The sequence below is a fragment of the Geospiza fortis genome, unplaced genomic scaffold (assembly GCF_000277835.1).
Source record: "Geospiza fortis unplaced genomic scaffold, GeoFor_1.0 scaffold398, whole genome shotgun sequence".
Classification (NCBI taxonomy): Eukaryota; Metazoa; Chordata; class Aves; order Passeriformes; family Thraupidae; genus Geospiza; species Geospiza fortis.
Window position 1 is genome coordinate 61,973 of NW_005054517.1, and position 21,412 is coordinate 83,384.

General features: G+C 38.2%; 1 protein-coding gene across 1 annotated transcript in view; it reads right to left on the reverse strand.

The window, feature by feature from the left end:
• Window positions 1-21,412, reverse strand: part of LOC102036905 (rab GTPase-activating protein 1-like) — a 52,371-nt gene that overhangs the window by 21,934 nt on the left and 9,025 nt on the right. The window contains exons 2-8 of the mRNA XM_031063610.1: window positions 11,660-11,827; window positions 10,232-10,421; window positions 8,671-8,881; window positions 6,591-6,765; window positions 5,576-5,736; window positions 4,998-5,108; window positions 1,271-1,337 (exon numbers count right to left, since the gene is read on the reverse strand). Of these exons, the coding sequence (XP_030919470.1) occupies window positions 1,271-1,337; window positions 4,998-5,108; window positions 5,576-5,736; window positions 6,591-6,765; window positions 8,671-8,881; window positions 10,232-10,421; window positions 11,660-11,794 (1,050 nt within the window). The 5' untranslated portion in view covers window positions 11,795-11,827. The remainder of the gene's footprint in view (window positions 1-1,270; window positions 1,338-4,997; window positions 5,109-5,575; window positions 5,737-6,590; window positions 6,766-8,670; window positions 8,882-10,231; window positions 10,422-11,659; window positions 11,828-21,412) is intronic.

Consider the following 21,412-nt stretch of genomic DNA (forward strand, 5'->3'; position numbering starts at 1 on the left):
TGTATTACAGTCATGGTTTGAGATCAAAGAGAGGCACATAGGGATGAGAAACAGTTCTAGGAACCTTAAAGAGAATGAATTAATGGAATGAACTACTACTAGTATGAGCCAAGTAGATCCTTCCTGAAGTTTTCTGGAACAGACCCTATGGATCACACAGGCCTGTTTGCAGCCTCTATAGACAAAAGGACTGATGTGCCCTCTCTTGCAACTCAGTAAGGGATGAGTGACTGAGGTCTCCAGATTTAAATACGGAGAAAGGAGGTTGAAAGGAAATCACAAATGCCTATTTCTGTGCTACAGTCAAGAAATAAACCAACACAGTCAAGAAATAAACCAACACAGTCAAGAAATCCAGCAGTTAAATGTACTTGGAATGTGAACGTAAATAGAATTCAAGCTGGAGTAAACACAGGAATTAAAATACAGTAAAAAGGTGTTGTATAGATTTATAGGAACAACAACACTCCAAAACTCATTCTAATTAATTCAGTTTTATAATCAAATAAAAAAGGGAAAAATCAGAACTGATTTCAGCAAATAAAACCAGGAAAAAAAAGAGCTGGTAAATACAGTCAGGCCTATAAATGAGACTGACAAGAGAACTAAACACTGATAAATAGAACCAGCAGCATGAACTGAGAAATGAACTAGGCAAAACTGGGACAACTATAAAACCACAAAAGGTCTGATGGGTTTAACTCTCCCAAATTTGCCCTAAACCAGGTCACTCTAGCACTTCATAACTTGAAAATGGTTGTATTATCCACAGAGAGAAAGTAAATTGGTATTATCACAGAAAGGATCACATTGTTTTGCAGTTCTTTCAGACACAACTCTAAGAAATAGAATATTGTAGAAGACAAGCGAATACTTCAAACTCTGGGCAAGAACTTAAAATCAAATGAAGGAAACAAAGACTAAGTTTTCAGCCCCTTGGGAAAATAAGAGCACTTCCCATCCAAATATGAAAGCATTATTTGCTCTAAATTTTTAGGGAACATGCTTAACACAATACAGAAAGCTCAGTTATTTGTAACAACCTAATCTCTGCTTCACTAATTGAACAAAAACCAGGTGCCACAGGTTTTGATGTGTGCATCAAAATGATTTCTCCATCTTATGACTGTAGACATCAAATCCCATGATTTAAGAAACAAAAAAAACAAAGCAAAAGACATTAAAAGCTCATTTTGCTGGAGTTTGTGGGTTTTTTTCCTTTTTTCCAATCACCTTATCTTATTTAACAGTTTTTAGAGCTAAGTATTACCATGTCTAGTAAATGCATGTCACTGTTCTTCACATTTCGTCCAGGGCTTAGCAACATCCCAAAGCACCTGTGAAGGTTATTTAAAACAAAAAAAAGGAAAAGAAAGACATATATTAGCTTTTCACAATACAAGAATCTTTGCTTGAACATAACGGACAGCCACCTACTGCTTCTAATTTTAAGAGTACCTTTCAGAGAATTGTTTGTTATTGTTATGGCAACGCTCAGGAAACAACACAACACATGTTACAGAAAAAACAATGAAATTATTTCCCAGAATGAAGATGGCAGAAACCAGCATCTGGCCTTGAGTGAAAACTCAACTGTTCCTAAAGACCATTTATAATAATGAGTTCAAAGATACCAATAATTCCTACACATTAGTGATGGAAACTGGCAGGAAAAAATTCAGCTTCTCCCCAGCTCATTTTAAAAATTGTTCTCATGCAATCATAGGAAAAAATTCATTCATTCTATTATTCACAATAGCACTGGTGCAAAAAATCACATAGCATCATAGATCCTTAAAAAAAAACACCAAGAAACAACAATTTGCTCAATTTTAAGACTTCATTCTTCATTTTTTTTAATCTGAATTTGTGTGATATACAGGGCCTTGAATTCCAGTCAAATCATTTTACAAGAAAAATGCTCTTGATATTCTTAAGAGGAAGAAAAAAAACCCAAAAAATTTCCTCAGACATTCATATTTTCAAACTTCCTGACTACTGAAGGCACAAATCCAGGCTTGAGGTCTCTGCAAATCATCCATATCTTTCTCTCCATTATGAACATACTCCATTATGAATAAAAACACCAAACAGAATTATGTATGTGCAACAAACAGCAAGCTGTCTTGCAGAGGTTTTTGAAAAACCTTAGATCTCAAATGAAAAAGAGAAAAAAACTGAAAGTAATTGCTATTTGCAATACTATGGAAAATTTGGCTTGTAATTCAGAGGGTTTTGTTGGAAGAATTTTTATTCTGTTTGGTTCTCTGATAACCAAACTGCTTTTTCTCACTGATTTTTAGAACTAAGTAATATGCTGAACAATATTGCTTGGACATATGAACACCAGCAACTAAAATTTTAATAATACTATGAACTGTAAAAGTGTCAAGATATGCAATCACTACCCCACCTAGCTTTCTCCTATTACATTAGGGGTATAGGGTTTTTATTTTTCATCTCATTACACTTAACATCCACAATAGTATTCTCCATTCTCCACACGCTTTCACTACTACAATCACAAAAATCTAAGTGGTAAATAAACCAGTAGACAAGGATTTCGATTTATCTACATCCACAATGCAGTGCCATGAAAAGCACCCCAACCAGCTCAGATCCAGGATTTGGATTTAGCCACACAAACCAGGTTCTCTGAGAGACTAAATAAACTGGGCAGAACCCAACAGCATCACTACTACTTGTTGTTCCTGGGGCAGAAATAGCTCTGAGAGAGCTACAACTGATAGTAGTAGGGGATCACCAGCTCCTGCCACAGCTGCTACAGAGAAATGTAAGGCCAAGATGCAGAAGAAGGCCAAATATTTGTGCCTTTCAAAGACAACAGCTCTCAGATGCTGCTCCTGCTGTGCATCACCCAGATGTACACAAGTTCTGATGTGTGACAGCCAAAATTTTTGGGGAGTATGTTTCCAAAATAGTGGGAGTCAGGAACAAGTAACCCCTGCCTCTCACAGAAGCACACTTATGATGCCTAGCAGCATCCTGCTGCAAGAAGAGTCAGGGCTTCTCTTTCCTCTTATTTCAAAGAGGAAAATCAGTTCAAGCCAGGTCAGGACCCTCACTTGCAGAAGATGGATTTTACAGAAACAGTTATCAGCACATTCAGCCTCTGACATGAGGGGGCTCAACCACACATCCAGGATTTAAAATGACCTGCACAGATTGTGGGTCTCACTTCAGACTTGCTGGATTTCTGCACTTAAAGGTGGCTACCAAGCAGCTCTGTGCAACTGCACATACTCCATTACTTTCTAGACCAGCAGGAAAATTTAAAAAAAGAACTGTAATTGTTATTCACAACATATATTTTAATTTATAAAAATACAAATGCTACCCGTGGATAAAACTGATAGTATTAAGTTAACACTGTGACAGGACAAAAGGGGATGGCTTCACACTGTCAGAGGGCAGGATTACATCAAATAGTAGGAATAAATTCTTCCCTGTGAGCGTGGTGAGGCCCTGCCAAGGCTGCCCAGAGAAGCTGTGGTTACTCCATCTCTGGAAGTGTTCAGGGCCAGGCTGGACAGGGCTTGAAGCAATCTGGTCTAGTGGAAGGTATCCCTGCCCATGACAGCAGAGTGGTCTTTAAGGTCCCTTCCAACCCAAACCCTTCTGGTATTCAGTGAACCACTACTAATGAGAAACCAACCAATATTTTGTAATGCAATTCTAAGGATACCAGCCTAGACTTTAACCTAAGGTATACCTACGTAACTCAGGATTCACTCACAGCAATGACTAGTAGCAAACTACACCTAAACATCACTGTACTGAAAAGAGTGTAAATCCTTCCATCTCTGAGAATGAAGGGCTACTTCACTCTTAAAAACAGCTTCCTTAAAGCCCCTGACCATTACCCAGAATTTTCTTCCTGAATCCTATAAACAACTGAGACTTGATATCCCCCATGGTGGGACTGAAGCTATGTAGTGCCACACATGACTCAGAAATGAACACCATCTCTTCAGCGGCTTTGATCCAAATAAAAACTGGCAAAGCCCAGGTCAAACAGGGCACAAGAGCAGGAAGGGCCAAAGTAATGCATGAGAGTAACTTTCTGCATCACCCTGACCCAGCCCCAGGCTCTGTCTGAACACCAGGAGGAAGCACTTTCTCTCAGCAGCAGCCAAGTTTAATCTCCTGAAACCATGACAAAAGATTTTTGAAATCTGTAAACCAGGGACAAAATTTCTTCACAAATATTTTTTTGCATTGTAATTTCCACTTAGAATACTTTTGAAGACACATTCAATTGCTCAGAAGCTTAGTCTGATGTAACCTGCATCCATCTTTCATCAGTTTTGAATTTTAATCTTATTGGGGGTAAGTGCATAAAAAGACTTACAAGCCTGTGTATGTAATTTCAATTAAATAACTTTTACACAACAAAGCTTGTGGTCATAAAAATAGCACCCTCAATTGAATATTCTAAACACTACCAAAATAAAAGCTAATTTCTAAGCAAGATAGTTTTACACTGGGGAGAAAATAAATAATCAAATGCTATTCATAAATGCCCCATTAACTGAATCCTGAAGGCAAAACAGTTTAAATTCAAATTACACTGAAAATAGATTTTTTTAAAGTCAATGAGTAGCAAAAGCCTAATTTTACAACACAAAAACAACGACAAAAATTTTTACTGCATATTCCTTGTCTAAAACTTTAGCTTCCATTCTAAAGTAAAAGCTTGAAACCAAGTCAAGAGATCACTAAGGTTTTGGGAGGGTTGGGGGGCAGGTTTTCTTGATTCTCCTGTTATCTTGAATTTCCTTTTTACTACAACCAAATTCTCCCATTGTTACTCTTTTGCTAAGATTGCCATCTGGTGGCATTAATTCTGTTGTGCAATCATACTTTGTGTTATTAGTACATTTTTTTCTATCACATAACTTGCTAAGTCAGAGAAAGCTGCATTAAATACCATTCTTTCAAAAATATAACCTTCATCATTTTTCTAAGATTTTTACCTTTCAATGGCCAGTTCTTTGTTGGAAAGTTGCTGAACTGTGATCACCACTTTCTTCTCAATTCCCTGTTTAAGCTTGAAGTACAATTTATCTCTGTCCTTTGGCACAGGGCTAAAAGAATAAAAACATCCTTCAGCAGGTATAGAACACGAATTGTTAAATACAGAAAAGAGTTTAAGCTTTCCTAAACTTTAAATTAATTCAAAATTCAATAGATTTTTAAAAATCAGAAGAAACCACTAGACTGTATTTACACAAGAAACTTAGTTTGATTAAAGTTTTTAAAAGACTTCTTACTATCTTTTCCATTTGCACAGGCATCCACTGAGCATCCCTAAAAGAAATGATGCAGTGAAAAGAAATTCACTTGAAGAAGGTATCTTGAAGTTTTATCTTTTTACAGAAAAAATACAGAGAAGAAAATTGTACCATCAAAAGAGCAGCTTCCTATTTACAGCATTTCTGCTCATGAAAAGAGGTCAAATGAATTTTGTTGCAACACAGTAGCTGTGTGTGTGGAAAGCAGCTGTGTGCTTTTTCCAAAGAGATTTCTGCTTTTTCCTTTCCATTCCGATTACCTAAAATTTCCTTTTCCATCATCTTCTTTGACTTCTAAGGAGACACTGAAAGTGTACACATCACTGTCTGGTGTGGGAAGAACAAAGTCCTTCACGTGATCAGATGCTTGTTTGGAAGAACGCTTGAATGCTGTGGAGAAACTATACAAAATTCGGCTGACCTGCAGAAAAGCAAAATCATTCATATTGATCAAAAATAAAGGTGCTTTTAATGAGGCATGGTGAAGGGTTTTTGAAGGTCAAAAATCACTTGCCTCTTATACTGAACACAAATCATGCTGTTATGTACCACAAATAACTCAACATCACGTGTTTAGCAACCAAGCCATTTCAGTAGCAACCTCTCCTATTTCCATTCCTGATACGTTCCCTGCTCATGTCATGCTCAGTGAGTTAATATAAATTAGATTAGAGATTAGGAATGCAGCTCATTAGAGGACCTGCATAATGTACTTTTCAAGTTGTGTTTTAGCAACATAACATACAGCTTGCCCTGACAGATGTCAAAACCCAAGGAATTTTTTCTTTTTCAGCCTCTTTTTCCACCTTAAAAAGACCTTTTCTCCCAGACCATTACATAGTCCTTCCTAAAATACCTAGGGGAGAGTACTGTAACATGGTTCTTTTTAATTCCAAAGGTATACAATGCAACTCCAGTATCAAACATAGCCAAATGAGGCCTGCAAAAGCCCCAAATGAGGCTTTCCAGATCTTCCCATTATAGTGTACTTCAGAATTTTGTTGAAATACTAAAAGCAAAAACTTAAAATTATAACAATATATGTATTATTACATAATTATAATATGTATTATATTATATAATGTGTATAATATATGTAATATTATATTATTAAAATTATAATAATTAATGTATGACTAGCTTCACATTCTACAAAACTCATTCATATGTGCTAACACATTTTTAAAGGCACTATATATAATTTCCACATTGGGAATGACCTCTTCAAACCCTTGTATCCTTTTCCCCAGTCACTGCACACCACAGAATACTTACAGCTTCTTTAATCTCACAGGAGAAGACATGGATCTGGAACTCTTCTGTCCCACAGCTGCTCTCAGTAAATGCAAAGCAGTCACTCTCTGAAGTCCCGTTTTGTCCCCTCACACAAAACAACACCTTATAGATGGGAAACGAGGCTATCTCCAAATTGCTCAATTGATTAATTATTCTGGCAAGAAAAGGAACGGGGAAGATCAAAGGAACAGGTCAGTAAAACAGACAGGCCTACCTAAAAGGCTTTTCTGTAATTAGATAAATAAGAATCTAAACTCTAATTACTGCTAAATTCAAGTAGATGAGATGGGCAGCAGGAACAGAAATGTCATGCTTTACAAATTAAATGTGTAAATGTTTCTGGTTGTAACACTGACTTAATTTCTTTTATATGCCATAATACAGACAAATACAGTACCTCTAGATCAGACAGTAAACAATGGCCATTGCTTGTGAAAAATACAAAAGAAGAAACTTAGAAACCAGAGCCAACCCTAAAAATGTGATTTGTATACAAAGAAAATGCAACATTAAAAAGGAATTTAAATATCTGTTTAAAAAATCATTATGAAAATGATTTCACAATCAACAGGACTTAGCAAACAACACCACCACAGCTCAGCAAACGCTGCCACATTCAGGTGAATATTTAGCACAGACCTAAGACTTCACCCAAAATTTTAAAATACTCTCAAACACAGAACCCAAAGAATATTTCAGAAACTTAAAAGCAGGAGCCGTGTTTCAGAACAGACTGGTGGATAATGACTTTTAGAGAATAACAAACGTTCTCCTCTATATTCTCACTACTTGTACATATGTACATTCAGATCAAGGACCAATAAAAATTAGTCACCTAAAATCCCAAGTCTGTAACAATAAAAATATAGGACTAACCTAAAGGGAATAAGAGGCCTGGGAGGATTCAGCACACTGTAATTTTGGTGGGACGTTACTTGTCCTATGAGGTTCCAGTTTTCAGACACCAGGTATGAACACTCCTCAAAGCCAGCACTAGTATCACCTAAGCTTTGATGCAATGTGTTATGTCACATTCAACATTTCAGTTCTGTGCAGGTTTTTAGGCAGTCCCATAATTACTGATCTCCTCTGAAATTAAAGATCAAAGGAACCTGATGTTTCACTTGCAAAACATCTCTCCTGAACATCTGGCTACAGTGAGTACAAAAAACAGGCACAGAACACCTTACGTCTTGTGTAAGGGTGACTGTTGCCATTGTAGAAGTACAGAAATACAATATTTTCTGGTGTCAAATTAAACTCAAACTGGGTTCAAAGAAAAAAATGGAAGAAAATAATACAGATTCTTGAAGATTCTTCTCTTCCTCCACAAGAAGATAGTCAATACATAAACACAGCTCAGGCAAGGAAGGAAATCTAATCATATCCTTCGGATACCTTGGTATCAGAGCTTAAAAATAAACATCTTGGATATTGAGATGCTCCCTACTTCTGGATGCAAAAATGCTACAGGTGCATCCTGATCAAGAACCTTTGACTCCCTCATCACTAATTAAAAGATCCTTCTCACATGGGGAAAGTAAATATTTTCTAGTATCTGGAGACTGTCAGCACTGCCATCATGAGGCAGACATGGGTCAGAGCTGGCTTCTGCACAGCAATGGCTGGAAACAGACTGGCACCTCAACTCTGAAACACAGATGGGGGAGTCTAAACTGACACTTCTGCAGCAAACCCAAGGCCAGAAGGACTCCTGCAAGATGTAGACTTTTGGAGGCATTGACAGACTAGGAAGGTCAGGAGAGCACAGGTATTACCAGCTCTCCCTTTCCAGTATCTCTCATTATCATATTTGAACAGATATTAAGGTAGAAAGAGATATTTTTGTTGACACTGTGGTAGCTGGTACATCAGACATGCACTGCATTGTAAATCTGAGCACAAATTTTGCTGCTTCAGAGGTATTTCTCAAAATTAAGTGTCTTCAGCAAGAACCTCAGGCACAAATCCAACAATTCTATTCCCCTGTGCGAGTAACAAAGTGAGAAACCACTTCTATGTGTCTGCTTAAGCAACAAATGAACTCTTGTGGTGTTACCTTACAGAGCCTTCTGGAATGTTTGGGACATAGAGTGTTACAGGTAAAGGGGTTTGACTTGAGGACTTCATGTTTGCCATGGCATGCAGAGCTTCTGGTTCATTCCGTGGGGCTGACACCTTTGTACAACCCAAATAAGTCAGTTTGTTAAACAGCACACTGTCCTCTTCCAGGGGTTCATTGGGAGAAGATGGCCTTGGTGCAGAGATTTCTGGAAATGAAGAAAACACTTCTTTAGCCATTTGCTTTTATTTCCACACGTTTTTTCTTTCCAATGAGTTCCACAGCCAAATCTCCTACATTTTCCAGAAAAGGACATGAGAGCAGACAGTTCAACTCCAATAGCAGGAAATCCATTTGACAGCTTAATATTACTGTGAAGTCTGTTCTAATCTAATTCATGTTTCCAAGGGTGGCATGGGGACAAACTGCATTTTGGTTCTCTTTAGCACCACAGGAACACAGCACAGACATTCTGAATCCTTCTAAGCAGTCTCAGAATCACAGAACCATAGAACATTAAGGGGCTGGAATAGACCTTGAAGATCACCTAGGCTCAACCCCCTGTGTGTCCTGTTACTTCTATTTCTTATTACTAGAGCTGATAATGCCATAATACTTAGAATCATGAAGGCTGCAAAACTAAATTATTCCTGTTAGGGCTGGAGTGGGGCAAGAGAAACAAATCTACAAATATTTCTTTGTTCATTCTTGCTAAGGGCTGGGTTTTGTTTGAAGAATGTCAAACAGGAAAACAGTAAGGTAAGTGTCTCAGAAATACAGCAGGCATGTAATTAAGAGAAGGGTGTTTCCATTTCATATAAACTATTTCTTTTATTCCCAACAGATACTATGGGAATTAGCTGACAGAATACCACAGAAGTGCCCTGCATGCTATTGACGTAAAAAGAATTCTAGTTTAAAGCACAAAAAAATGACCACAGCATTGTATCCCTAATATATGTAACAAAATACATGTATTTTTATATTGCAGGTTTTCTATATGTATCTAAAGAAGCTACAATGTATTTTACTTAAAATATATACAATATAGTTTACATTAAAAGCTTTCAGTCTTCCCCTTTTCATGAAAACTTTATACATCAGGAAAGTACCAGAATCACTCCTAGCAAATATCAAATCCTAAGCTAGCCTTACTGCACCAGAGATGGCCAGTTCAATCAGTTTGCTCAGGGTGTATTTCATTTGCAGGTAGCACTATCCATGAACACTGTCCTGAAACTTCTTGAGCTTCAGCAGCAGCAGATTCACCTCAATTATCACCCACTCAGCAACTCACAGAATCCTTAGTCCCAACTAATCCTTGGCTAAAGGAAAAATGAACATTATCCTGACCAAAGCAGAGCAGCTCAAGGTATCAATCTGATGATAATCTATTCTTATCTATAATCTTCAACTAAAAATAAGAGGAGGCCCCCAGTTATCCTCCAATATAATTTTGGAATGAAGCTCTGGAAAGCTTTATCTTAGGTTTAACTTGAAACTGCACAAAAAAAAACCCTGCCATGTGTGATGAAGGGGGAAGGCACTCAGGCAATACCTGTAGCAGAAGGGTCTAAAACAAGCTGCAAAGCTGGCTGGGGTGTTTGTCCTGCTGACCCATCTGCAGCTGCCTGGCCACTGCCATCACTGAATCCTTCTGGGAGTGCAGTGACATACTGGTCCTTCTCAGAATCCCGCAGGATCTCTTCCATTGCCTTCTCGAGCTCCTCATCTCCATCTGAAAATACCTGTAAGCAGAAGGAAATTACATTTTTTGAAGGTACTTGTAGATGTACTTTCATTATTAGTTTTCAAATATATAGTCTTACTAATTGCAAAAGTTAAGAAACTTTCCTGAATGAGACAACAAACCAAGAATCAATAAAACTGAATTAAATACAATCCAGTGTCACATTTCCTTACATAAAATGCAGATGTTCTCAAAGCTAATCCAAAAACCATCCATCAAAAAACTACAGACTTCTCTTAGAATAACAGATTTGTGTATTTAGAGCCTCCATTCAGACTCTTAGAATAACAATTTGTGTATTTAGAGCCTCCATTCAGACTAGAGATAATAGACTTTGCTACAATTAGTCTTAAAGAAAATTTTACTATCTTAGTCATATCCAGTGCATTTCAGTTGCTTCACCAATTTTCCCACACATAAGAGTGGTGCAAGCCTAAGGAAATGAAAAAAAGAATTGGAGAGACACACTCCCTAAAAGAAAAATAGAATCTTTCACAAGTACCAGCTTTTCAGACAAAAGAAAACCACGGCCAATGCTGCATCATGGATTCTGCCTCCAGCCCAACAGCCACTTTCTCGATTAAAGAAGCAGATAATGTCTAATATAGACAGAAATTATCAGCTGTAAATAACTGTCAAATAGTACAGCAAAGACAGACTAGGTATTTACTGTCATTTCAGGGGGAATAAATTGCTGTTGTTCCAAGCAAAGCAAAACCAGTACATTGGCTACTACAGCTCAAATGGCAAAACTGGTATTTAACCTATCAGCTGTCACCCAAGTGCTAAAATACTCTGCTATTTAGAGGTAGAAATCTTTTAGAAAAGGTCCTACTCATGCCTAAAGTAGCACTAAGCAGGAAAACTAAATTAGAAACTAAAGTGCAAGACATGCTGTAATCTATTCCTATATAGACTAATTACATGCTTTTAAGATAAGTCTCTGATCCCTCAATAAAGAATATTAAGCTTTAAACTGAATCTCATTCTTTCTAAAGTCCTTTACTCATGTATAGATCCACAGAATACAACAAAGCTAACTCCCAAAGAAGTTATTAAAAGAAAACCTGAACTGCCACTTTTGGACAGATTTGTTTAATCCAAGCTGTTCATTTCACTGGCAGTCAGCAAGGACAAAAACTACAGTCTAAAACTCTCCTTAAGCACACACCAATTATGCACTCTTGCCATCAATACAAACCTTGCCAGACATTTAAAAAGAAAGCCAGAGCAAACCTTTAGCTGTGGCTTCTCATCATTTCCAGAGGCGTCCTCAGATTTCTGATGAACCAAGACAAATTCTTCATTAATTAACGTGGATACAGTCTCAGGAATCCTGCTGGCTTTGCTAAATGATGTTTTGACTTCCATCTCAGGTCAGTATTCTCTTCCTGCCACCAGAACCTAATAATGACAAAAAAAAAAATAGTTTTGATGTTGTGCACAGTATGTTAATAGGTATAATATAAAGATACTGTGGAACAATAAAATACTTAAGATTATACTACTGTATTTCTCAAACTCTGATTTCATTGGTAGAAGGAATCTTATGATTTTTAGGCAGGTGTTTAAAATTCCTATGATTTAACAGCAGTGGCTGTTATCTATGCATATAGATAACAAATGAAGAGGTTCACCCCAGAGCTTTGACTTCCCCTGTTTTTCACCTTCCAGAGTCTGCTTCCTCTACCTCCCTAATTTGTGCCCTTGGTTTTCCCTGATACAGGTATTTTCCTTACCCAGAGTGTCACAAAGGTCATGTGAAAATACAGATTACCTGAAGGCTAATGTCCCAAAAACTGCATACCAAGTGTATGCTCTCCACATAAAAACATTATTTAGCAATCACTTATGTTAGGGAATTTTGTTATCCTTTATATCTATAGGTGGTGAAGTCAAAAGTGATACTAAACCACAATCAGATCCTTCTCACCTAATTTCCCTGAAACCCTCTGCAATAGTTAAAACTAACTATACCATTTAAAAACAAACATAAGTAATATAAACATAAATATACAATATAAACAATGAACCTATAAATATTAAGGCAACCAAGAACAAGATTTCCTATCTCTGCACAAGAAAGAAAAGCAAATCTATAAACAAAGAGAAAGGGCAAAATAATGTTCAGTCTATACATTACAAGTTCATATAAAAATACAGAGCTGAAACATTCCAAGCACGCCAGCATGAGGACACCTATTGTAGCTATCCACCATATAAAGCCAGCATGACCTATATTAACTCACAATGTCTACCCTCATTCCTTGGAGAATAAAGAGCTGAATCTCAGACTTTTTCCTTATCTATTTTTATATTTTCTGTGTCAAAAAAGGGAAAATATATTTTCAGACTTCATAAAGAGCATGCACTTCAACATATGGTCTACTTCCATTCCAGTTTCCTGAAAAACACTGCTCTGGCTGAGTGCTGGGATGCATTGTGTTCAGGAGTCAGAGTTCAGGTGAGTCACAGCACAGGGGGAAAAAAATCTGTGACTGTCATTTTTGGGAGGCTGGAAAGTGCTCAAGGAGGAACAGCTCAAGCCACATCTGCTGTGAGCAGGAACAAGAAGAGGTTAAGCTTCACTCTGCCCTTCCCAGCAGCACCAAGGAGCAGAACTGCACCACTCTTGCTTCTCTTCCAATTCCAACCACCCAGTGATCAAGAGAAGAATGCTGACTTAGGTCTAGCAGTAGGGAACTCGAAAAACAGCACAAAGACATGCATGTTCTCCACCATTTAACAGGTGTTACTTATGATGTTAGCAGGAACAGAAAGTTTAGCATTTTCAAAGCAAAAAAAAGCAATTGTAGGAACTAGACAACTTTCAATACTGTAGTATTTTCTATAATTTTTGAAACTACAGTTAACATGCTTTTGCCCTTTCAAAGACTTGGCTTAGCATAACTTACGTGCAACTCCTCAAAAAGCTTTTCCCTCTCCTTAACCAAGCCACAGTTTTACCCATCAACCCAGTGAGGGCATTACATGTAGGAATGCCAGAAAAAAGAATAATTCTTTATATAACTGATTTGTACAGCATAAAAACTTATTAGAAGTCACCTTATAAAAAAGCCTCTAAACAACAGCTGGAATACTCAAGAGTGGCTACAAATTTGGATGAGCAGTTTCACACACACTGACATCTTTCAGATCTCCAGACCAACCACAAACAGGAATATTTTCCTGACAAATGATGTAAGCTGAGTTCCACCCAGCCTACACAATGGACTCACTGCTGCAATAGGTTTTACTTCAACTTTTTAAAAGCAGCTTTGCTTTAAAGATTTTCTTGGCAAAAGAAAGACAAGGGTTTTACCACACAAGATTTTAAGTATGTTACAAAAAGTTTATTAACTACAAGTATTTTTTATCAAGTGTTGTAAAAACATTGCTGAAGAGCTTGTTTGCAATAAACAGCAAATCTAGCTCAAAATACTAATTTCAAAGTAAATCCTCTACATAAAAGTGAAGGTCAGCTATTACAGAACTCCTCAAAGGCAATGAAAGGCCTTTAGTTATGGTCCCCAAAACCAGTATATCCTGAAGAATCATTATTTTTGCAGTGACATCAGCACTGGAAAAAACAAAAGAGGGGACTGTCAGCCACATCAGGAGCAAAGGTCCAGGCTATCAGAGACCCTTGCTCCTCCCACTGCATACCTTAACAGTTTTATGTGTTTTAGTTGAATTAAATTTAATTTTTGAGCTTACTTATGGGAGAGTAACACAAACTCCAATGTAAAATGGTTTTACTTTATCATCAGTCAAATGCGGATTGCTAACATCAGATTATCAACAACTCTTCTTTCTGCAAAGAAGTAAGAACCAACAGGCACCGTGGGAACTATGAATTGTTTTCCGTAGCAGTATTTCAATAATAAAAGGAAGAAAAATATACCATTTGTAAAGCCAAAGAAAAGTTATATCATGCAAATACAGAAGCTTACTGACACACTAAATACTTATTCTTGCCCCATATGGGTAAATGGAGATTAAGAGAATTTCTACTTCCTAAATATTAATCTGAAAGTAAGTATTATAAACATTAGATAACAGGGAGGAGCTCCTTATTCAGGTCAGATAAAAGCAACTGCAAGAAAGTGTATGGCATGCTGTGAAATTGAGTTACAAGGCCTTTAATGTGTTTAAGAGTGTACTCCAAGCCTGCCTTTACAAGCAGCTGAAACCACCACAGCCAGTGCAGACACACCTTTTTCTATACACAACTACATTCACTGGATCAATGAGCACCCCAGAACCCCTCATTCCAGTCCTTCATTACAGACTAATCCAACCTACTGTCAGTGCCCCCCTCTCCCACTGCAGTACAAACAAAGCCACTCCAGCTTCAGTTTGGCAGTAAAACACAAACACAAGCAGATCAGGCATTTAGGAAAAGCTTTATACACTGTATTTTATGATCAGTCTTTGACCAAAAATAGGTTTTATTGCCAGAGACAAACTACCATAATCAAGTCATTTCTTCAAACTAAACAATTTAAACTCTGACACGAACCTCACTCAAGAATATAGCTGTGATTCTCATGAAGACTATTGAGATTTACATCACCTTAAGTAGTAAGCTACATAAAGAGAAAAAATTTAAATTTTTTCATTATAAAGACATATGATCTAATATTTCAGCCAAGTGCTTTTGAGGAAAAGCAGTAAAAAGAATAAAAATGCTTCCAAAAGAATAATGCATTAAGATTTTTTGAGGCAGAGAAAAACATCTGAAGAAGTTTTTTTTCCTTAGTAACAAGAAGAGAGACACATGCACTCTGGACTTTCCAGTCATCAGCACTCAGTGAATGGTCACTCTCATTTCCCTTTTGTCATTGGCTCTAGTCCTCTTTTTTTACTCATTACCAAATCAAGCACTTGAAACCTCCCTTCTCCTACACATATAAAGAAAAAAAAGGACAGCTGACATACTAGACATGAACAAAATCTAGGAACAGACTCCTACTACTAAACTCAAGCATCTCATTTTTTTAAAATTGTCCTTTTTAATGAAAAGTTTAAAGTTAAGAATGTAAGAATTTATTTCTGACTGCATTAGTCAGAACATATAGAAGTTGTTCAACCCACAATCACATCAGGTTTACTCCCTGATGACCTCAACAGCTGAATGCTGGCTCAGAGTCCTGAGAAATGAGGTTTAGCATTCACTTTACCAGTTTCTGGGAGGACAGCAACCAACAGTGAGGAGCTGCCAGTCAGGGACAGGAAAGAGCAAATCCAAAGCACTTCAGCTGCCTCAGCTCCAACCTGGTACCTTAGTTTGAGCTGCTGGTGGAGTTCAGTTTCAAATGAAAAATATACTCTCTGTTCTGCCAATGGTGATCCAAGGATTGGAACTTCAGGTCAGATGGTGCCTTCCCAAATCCTCAGAGCCAGGAGCCAGAGCAGCTCCTCCAACAGCATCTTCCAAAAGACGACAACAAATTCAGCTGTCAAAGTTCTCTTCACGGCAGGGAACACTGGGAAGTGTGTACTGCTACTGTGAGGAAGTCATTGCTACAAAGGAGGTACCTTGAACAGTCATGCTCCTTCCTATAGAGAAGGTATCTTCCCCCCATCCTTTGCTGAATAATATCACACACACATAAAAAAATCAGAAACAAATACACAGGAGGACTTTTTTCTAAACTGAGTGAAAGAAAGCCTACTATGATAAAAGAACTAATTTTTTTAAAAATAAGAGTTTCAGATAAGGTTTTCTGACAGAGTTTAAGACCAAAGAACTTTTGAGATACAAAGAAATTATTCAGACATAGTTTTGAGAGACTATGTGTGGAGGTGTGGCATGGTATGTGGCTCTTGCTCCAAAACACATTTTAAGCCATAGGGACAACACAACGACTGCAGAAAAGCTGCTGCTTTTCTCTATGAGCTTTATGATGTAGTTTTGGTGAAGCCAACCTCTCTGATGTACATCAGCTCCCATTATACACAGTCCTGCATAAAAGGTAACTAAGCCATACTACCTGGACTCTTTTGGGTCCAGTGATCAGAACTTTGACATATGCTCAGTACTAAGCTGTGGAAGGCTCAAACCCAGCAGCTTCCCCACTTCACTGCAGAGAGGCACCCCAAGTTCACTACAGCTGCCTTTGTAAAGCAGCCTAGGTGATTAAAGAGCAGGAAAAGTGAAGAACAGTGATTCTAGAACAGCCAGGGGGATTCAGCACTGAATCAGAGCAAGGGACACAGGACAGAAACACTCCTGATTCCTTCTCCCCATAACTCTTCCATGTACTCACACTGAGCCCAGACTTGCAAAAACACATCCCATGCAGAACACAAACACCTAGGCAGCGATGCACCATGAATCCCTGGGACTGCAGAGCATCACAGGCCAAGGCACTGCTGCACCACACTCATCATGACCATGAATCCATGGGATTGCAGAGCACCACAGGCAAGGCACTGCTGCACCACACTCTTCATCACAGGAGAAAGAATCAAAGGCTCTGGAAAGCCACTGACTTTCCAGAAGGAAACTGCTTTGCAGATCTGATAGATTCAAAAACTTCCTCTGCAAACTGGTCTCCAAAACTAAACATAATTTTCACATGAATCAGTCTTCTAAGTAGGCATCAGACTTTTTTGTATTTACTTCCAGTTTGTGTGCAATATTTCAAAGTTGTTGTCCTAGGTCCCTGTTGGTTTGTGGAAAGTAAAAAAAAAAATCTTTAGCTTCAGTATTATAAGCACCTAAAAATTAGAAAATGTAGAGCTATGAAAAGACAGCAATTAAGGGAGATAAAGGTTGACCAGCAATTAAGGGAGATAAAGGCTGACCTATTTTCAGCAAGCAACAAGAAATATGTTTTGAAAGGAAGTTTCTTACCTGCTTGAAAGAAGACAATCAAGAGCAGGCTAATTCATACTTTGTTTTTTAGCAGAGAAACAAAATCATCCTGTATTATGGACAGGCTTGTATTAAAGGCAGGCTTCAAGGCCATACAGTTTGCCTGACAACCTCAAACTGCAAAAAAACACCCAAAAACTGGGAAATAAGTTATACCTATTTTCAGAACTATGGTTCCTCAAGAGAATCTCTGGGACCTTTGTGAAGAGGAAGGTCCAGTAGAGCTATGCAGAAATTTGTCTTCTGCTAACTGAAGTCTGAAGTAGAAATATACACCAAAAGACATGGTTTATTCCCTTTTTTGAGCTACAGGATACAGTGCAGGACAGCAAAATGAGCATTAAATTGACAAGCCTTGCAATCACTCCATGACTCAGATTTCCAGATGACTGAAGTGGTGTGGTGACTCTCTCATCCCTCAGGAACAGGACATGGACACTGCCTCACACACAAACACAAAACAGAAATGTACCAAACTCAGCATTAGCCGGGCTCCCACCCCATGAGCTCCCTACCTTTAATGGGGACACTGAGTGCAGAAAGCCACAAGCGCTGCAAACACACAAAGCTTCACCTTTTCAATGCTTCCTCCCTGAAAGACTAAACAACCTGATAAAATCCCGTAATTCTCTACATTGAGGCAGTACAGCTCACCAGCTGCTCCAAAACCCTCTATTCTGACTGAGTGACATTTGCAGAAGAAAACCCTAGACGTCATGAAATCAGTTTGTTTAAATCTCACTGACCACAACAGCACTACAATTTCAGCTTTCATCTCAACTTCTGTGTAATCTTTCTATGAGAAATTGTCTCTGTGCTCATACTACAAACTGTTGTATTATCCACAAATTGTTTCCCAGTCTTATCTCTGGCAGTGAAACACTATGTAAAGAACATAATGGAAAAAACAAACAATCTTTTATTTGGCTTACTGATATGATTTCCCAGGAATAAAATCAACTTAATGAGCAACAGAGCTGCATCACTGTATTTTAAACACATACATATATGTAGATAAATTCTTATTTCTGGAAAAGCACTGTTAAGAACAAAACTCTTTTCAAATTTAAAAAAAAAACCCAAACCAAAAAAACAAAACAAAGCCACAAAAAATAAAGCAAAAAACCCCACAACTAGAAAGTAACCACTGGCTTATTTTGGCAACACTCTCTCCTCTGAGAAAGCAAACCCCCACTATGTAGCCAACAGCAAATAATTAGTCTGTTCATTATGGCAAACTGTTTGGAATTGTTGTACTGGGTGCCTAGATACAGAGGTTTTTCCAGATCCTCTTGCACTTCAATAGCCAAAATCAATCTCCTAGCCAAAGAAGAGCAATTTAAGGAAAACAGACTAAAAGAGAGCTACACAAACAAGAAAATGTCTGTTCTCCTTGAAAAACATACTACATCTGCATCTCCTCAAATAAATGATAAGCAGCACTTGCCAAACACACCTCAGTGTGAATACTGAGACATTTAGTGGAAAGGAGAGAACCAGCTTTCCTGAATCTCTGTGTTACACACAACCCACTGAACCACTTAAATATTACACAGTCCCAGTGTGGAGCTGCTTGAGGGAAAAGTACTGCTTTTATTTACCTTAAAGTTAAAACTACAGAGGTAAGGATCCATTCCCAGAGGAATGGTGGGCATATGGTTTGCACTGAGCTGGAGCATGACTCAAGCAGGCAAACTGAAAAGACTGATCTCAAGCCCTAAAATGTACATATTGGGTGGCAGAAGCACCATGAACACTAAATGGAAGCATGTCAGGAAAGTTGCTGGCTACAAAGGCAGCCACCCAGCAAACTGGGGGCTTCCTTCTGTTTACCTGTACAATTTGAGCAAGCAGGAGCCATGGATGGCAAGCTGCACCTCAGACAAAACAAAGTTCATGGGATTCTTCTGAGCAATTATTTCAATAAATTTTTAAGGCCTAAGATTTGTCCACATACAGAAGAGAGACATCAGTAGGAGAACAGAGCACACACTTGCCTCTTCCTGCCACAGACTGATTCATGCTGCTTCAAAGTACAGCTGATGTCAGCTTATCCAATTAGTGCTTAACCAACCTAAGGAAATAATTTTATTCTCAGCCATTTAGGACAAACCTCTCTCTCCTCTATTTATTCCCTTCCAAAGAGTATAACATGTAAGTATTCTTCTACTACTCTATAGGGATGTTACCAGTCTTTATGTGTAATTTATTAAAAACAAAAGGAAACCAACAAACCATAGCTTATACATCAAGGTCTGGCCCACAGGTTTACTCATTTAAGCAGTAGCTCATTCTGCCTCAAGGATAAAGCAACTCTAGTACACTTTCAGGTTTCCCTGACACCAGCTGAAAACTTAACACTTTAATTTCTGCAGCCAGTAATTGTTTTTTTTAACCTTGGAAAATATAAAGAACCAAGTAAGAGTACGCAATTTTTCAAAGCTGGAGTTTGGCAAACCCAAGTTGCTTTTTCTGTCATTGCTACATGATGATTGCAGGCAGCATTCAAAGTGAAACCAATCACCAGCCAAGTTACCAAACTGTATCAGCACTCAAAAACATAATGACCTATATTCCAGATGAAAGCATAAGCATGATGCAATCCTTGTTTTAAGGAGATTATTTAGTGGTTTATTCCCTAACTGTAAAAATAACAGTGTGGGTCTAATGCAGCCAGTGGAACAACCTCTGTCCATTAAATAAATTGAGTATTTCAATCAGGAATTTTCTTCACATGCTGCTATGTCCATAAATAATTACAAGATGTAGAGCAAAAGAGCCCATATGGAAGAGCAGTATGAGACAAGGCAGCAGAGATCCCAGGTGCCAGTCCTCTCCTGTGCCAAACAAGTGCCTTATCCTATGTCACCACATCACTGAAACCCACCAGAAATCCTGATTGCCTGCCCTGCACTGACTGCCTCCAGGGTTAGCAAAATCCTTGTTCCTTCAAGGAAGAATTGGAAGCTATGACAATTTTTACCTTGAGGTTTGCAATGTGCATTCTGGGAATAAATAATGGCAAAAAATCTTGCAAAAAGACAGCAAAAGTCATTAGTTTTCTTGATGCAATTTTCTTATCTCCCATTAGCCAAGAAGCATGAACAAACCCAGTACCTATCTCATGAGGCTGGCTATCCAGAGCAGTTTGGATTTTAAGTGTTTCATCATATTTATAGTTTGATAAATTCACTTGATTGCATAAAAGAAAACATGAGAAGCCAAAAATCTGTTTACTATGCCTTTTTTTCTTAATCAGAGTCTCTCAAAGTTTCACAGAGCTTCCCAAATATTACCACACTAGTGGTAATAGTACCATCAGTTCCAACATACATGATGCATGGTGTTCATTAAATGTAGACATAAAAGCTTACTATCCGTGCTTACATACTGAATACTTCCACAAAATACTTTTATACTTTCACTTAAGGAAACAAATAAAGGCACAGGCAGCTAACCTAAAAGTAAAAAAAAATCACAGAAAGGTGAAGTGGTCAAACAAAAAGGCCATGCTCTAAGAAGTGGTTATATAAATCTGTCCTTTCCACAACCTTGCTTTCAGCGTCCCACCCCTCTCTCCTTTAAGTTAAGAGTGTTAAGTTATGGACAAGCTACTGAAAGGTCAAACACAACAATTAAGAGATTGCAAATACCAAAGGCAGTGCCTCAATAAGCCTCAGAGCCAGAGAGGGCAGTGCTGCCCTGTCAGGAACAAACCCATGGAATAAGTAAAGCATGTTCAAAGCAAAGAATCCAAACCTGTCACAGCACATGTTGCAGTCAGGATGGCCAGGATACACAGAGTAGCACCATACAATATCAGAAAGCTTCAGCCCACACAGAGCATCACCTCAGAAGGCTGCAAGCATCTGCCTTTCTTGTTCTTTAGCTCAACCTTTTATCCCCTCCTGTCCATGCACTGCACCTGTGTGCCCTCTGTTCCCTTTGGTGGTTGCTCAGTGCCCCTGGGCACTCCATGGCTCGTTGCTGTCACTGCTGCTCACAGCTGCCGCCAATAAGGGATGAGGCTCAGCCCAGCCCCACTCCCAATTACCCCAAACTGTGTCTCTACACAAACCTGAATATGAATAGTGACCTAGAAGAGC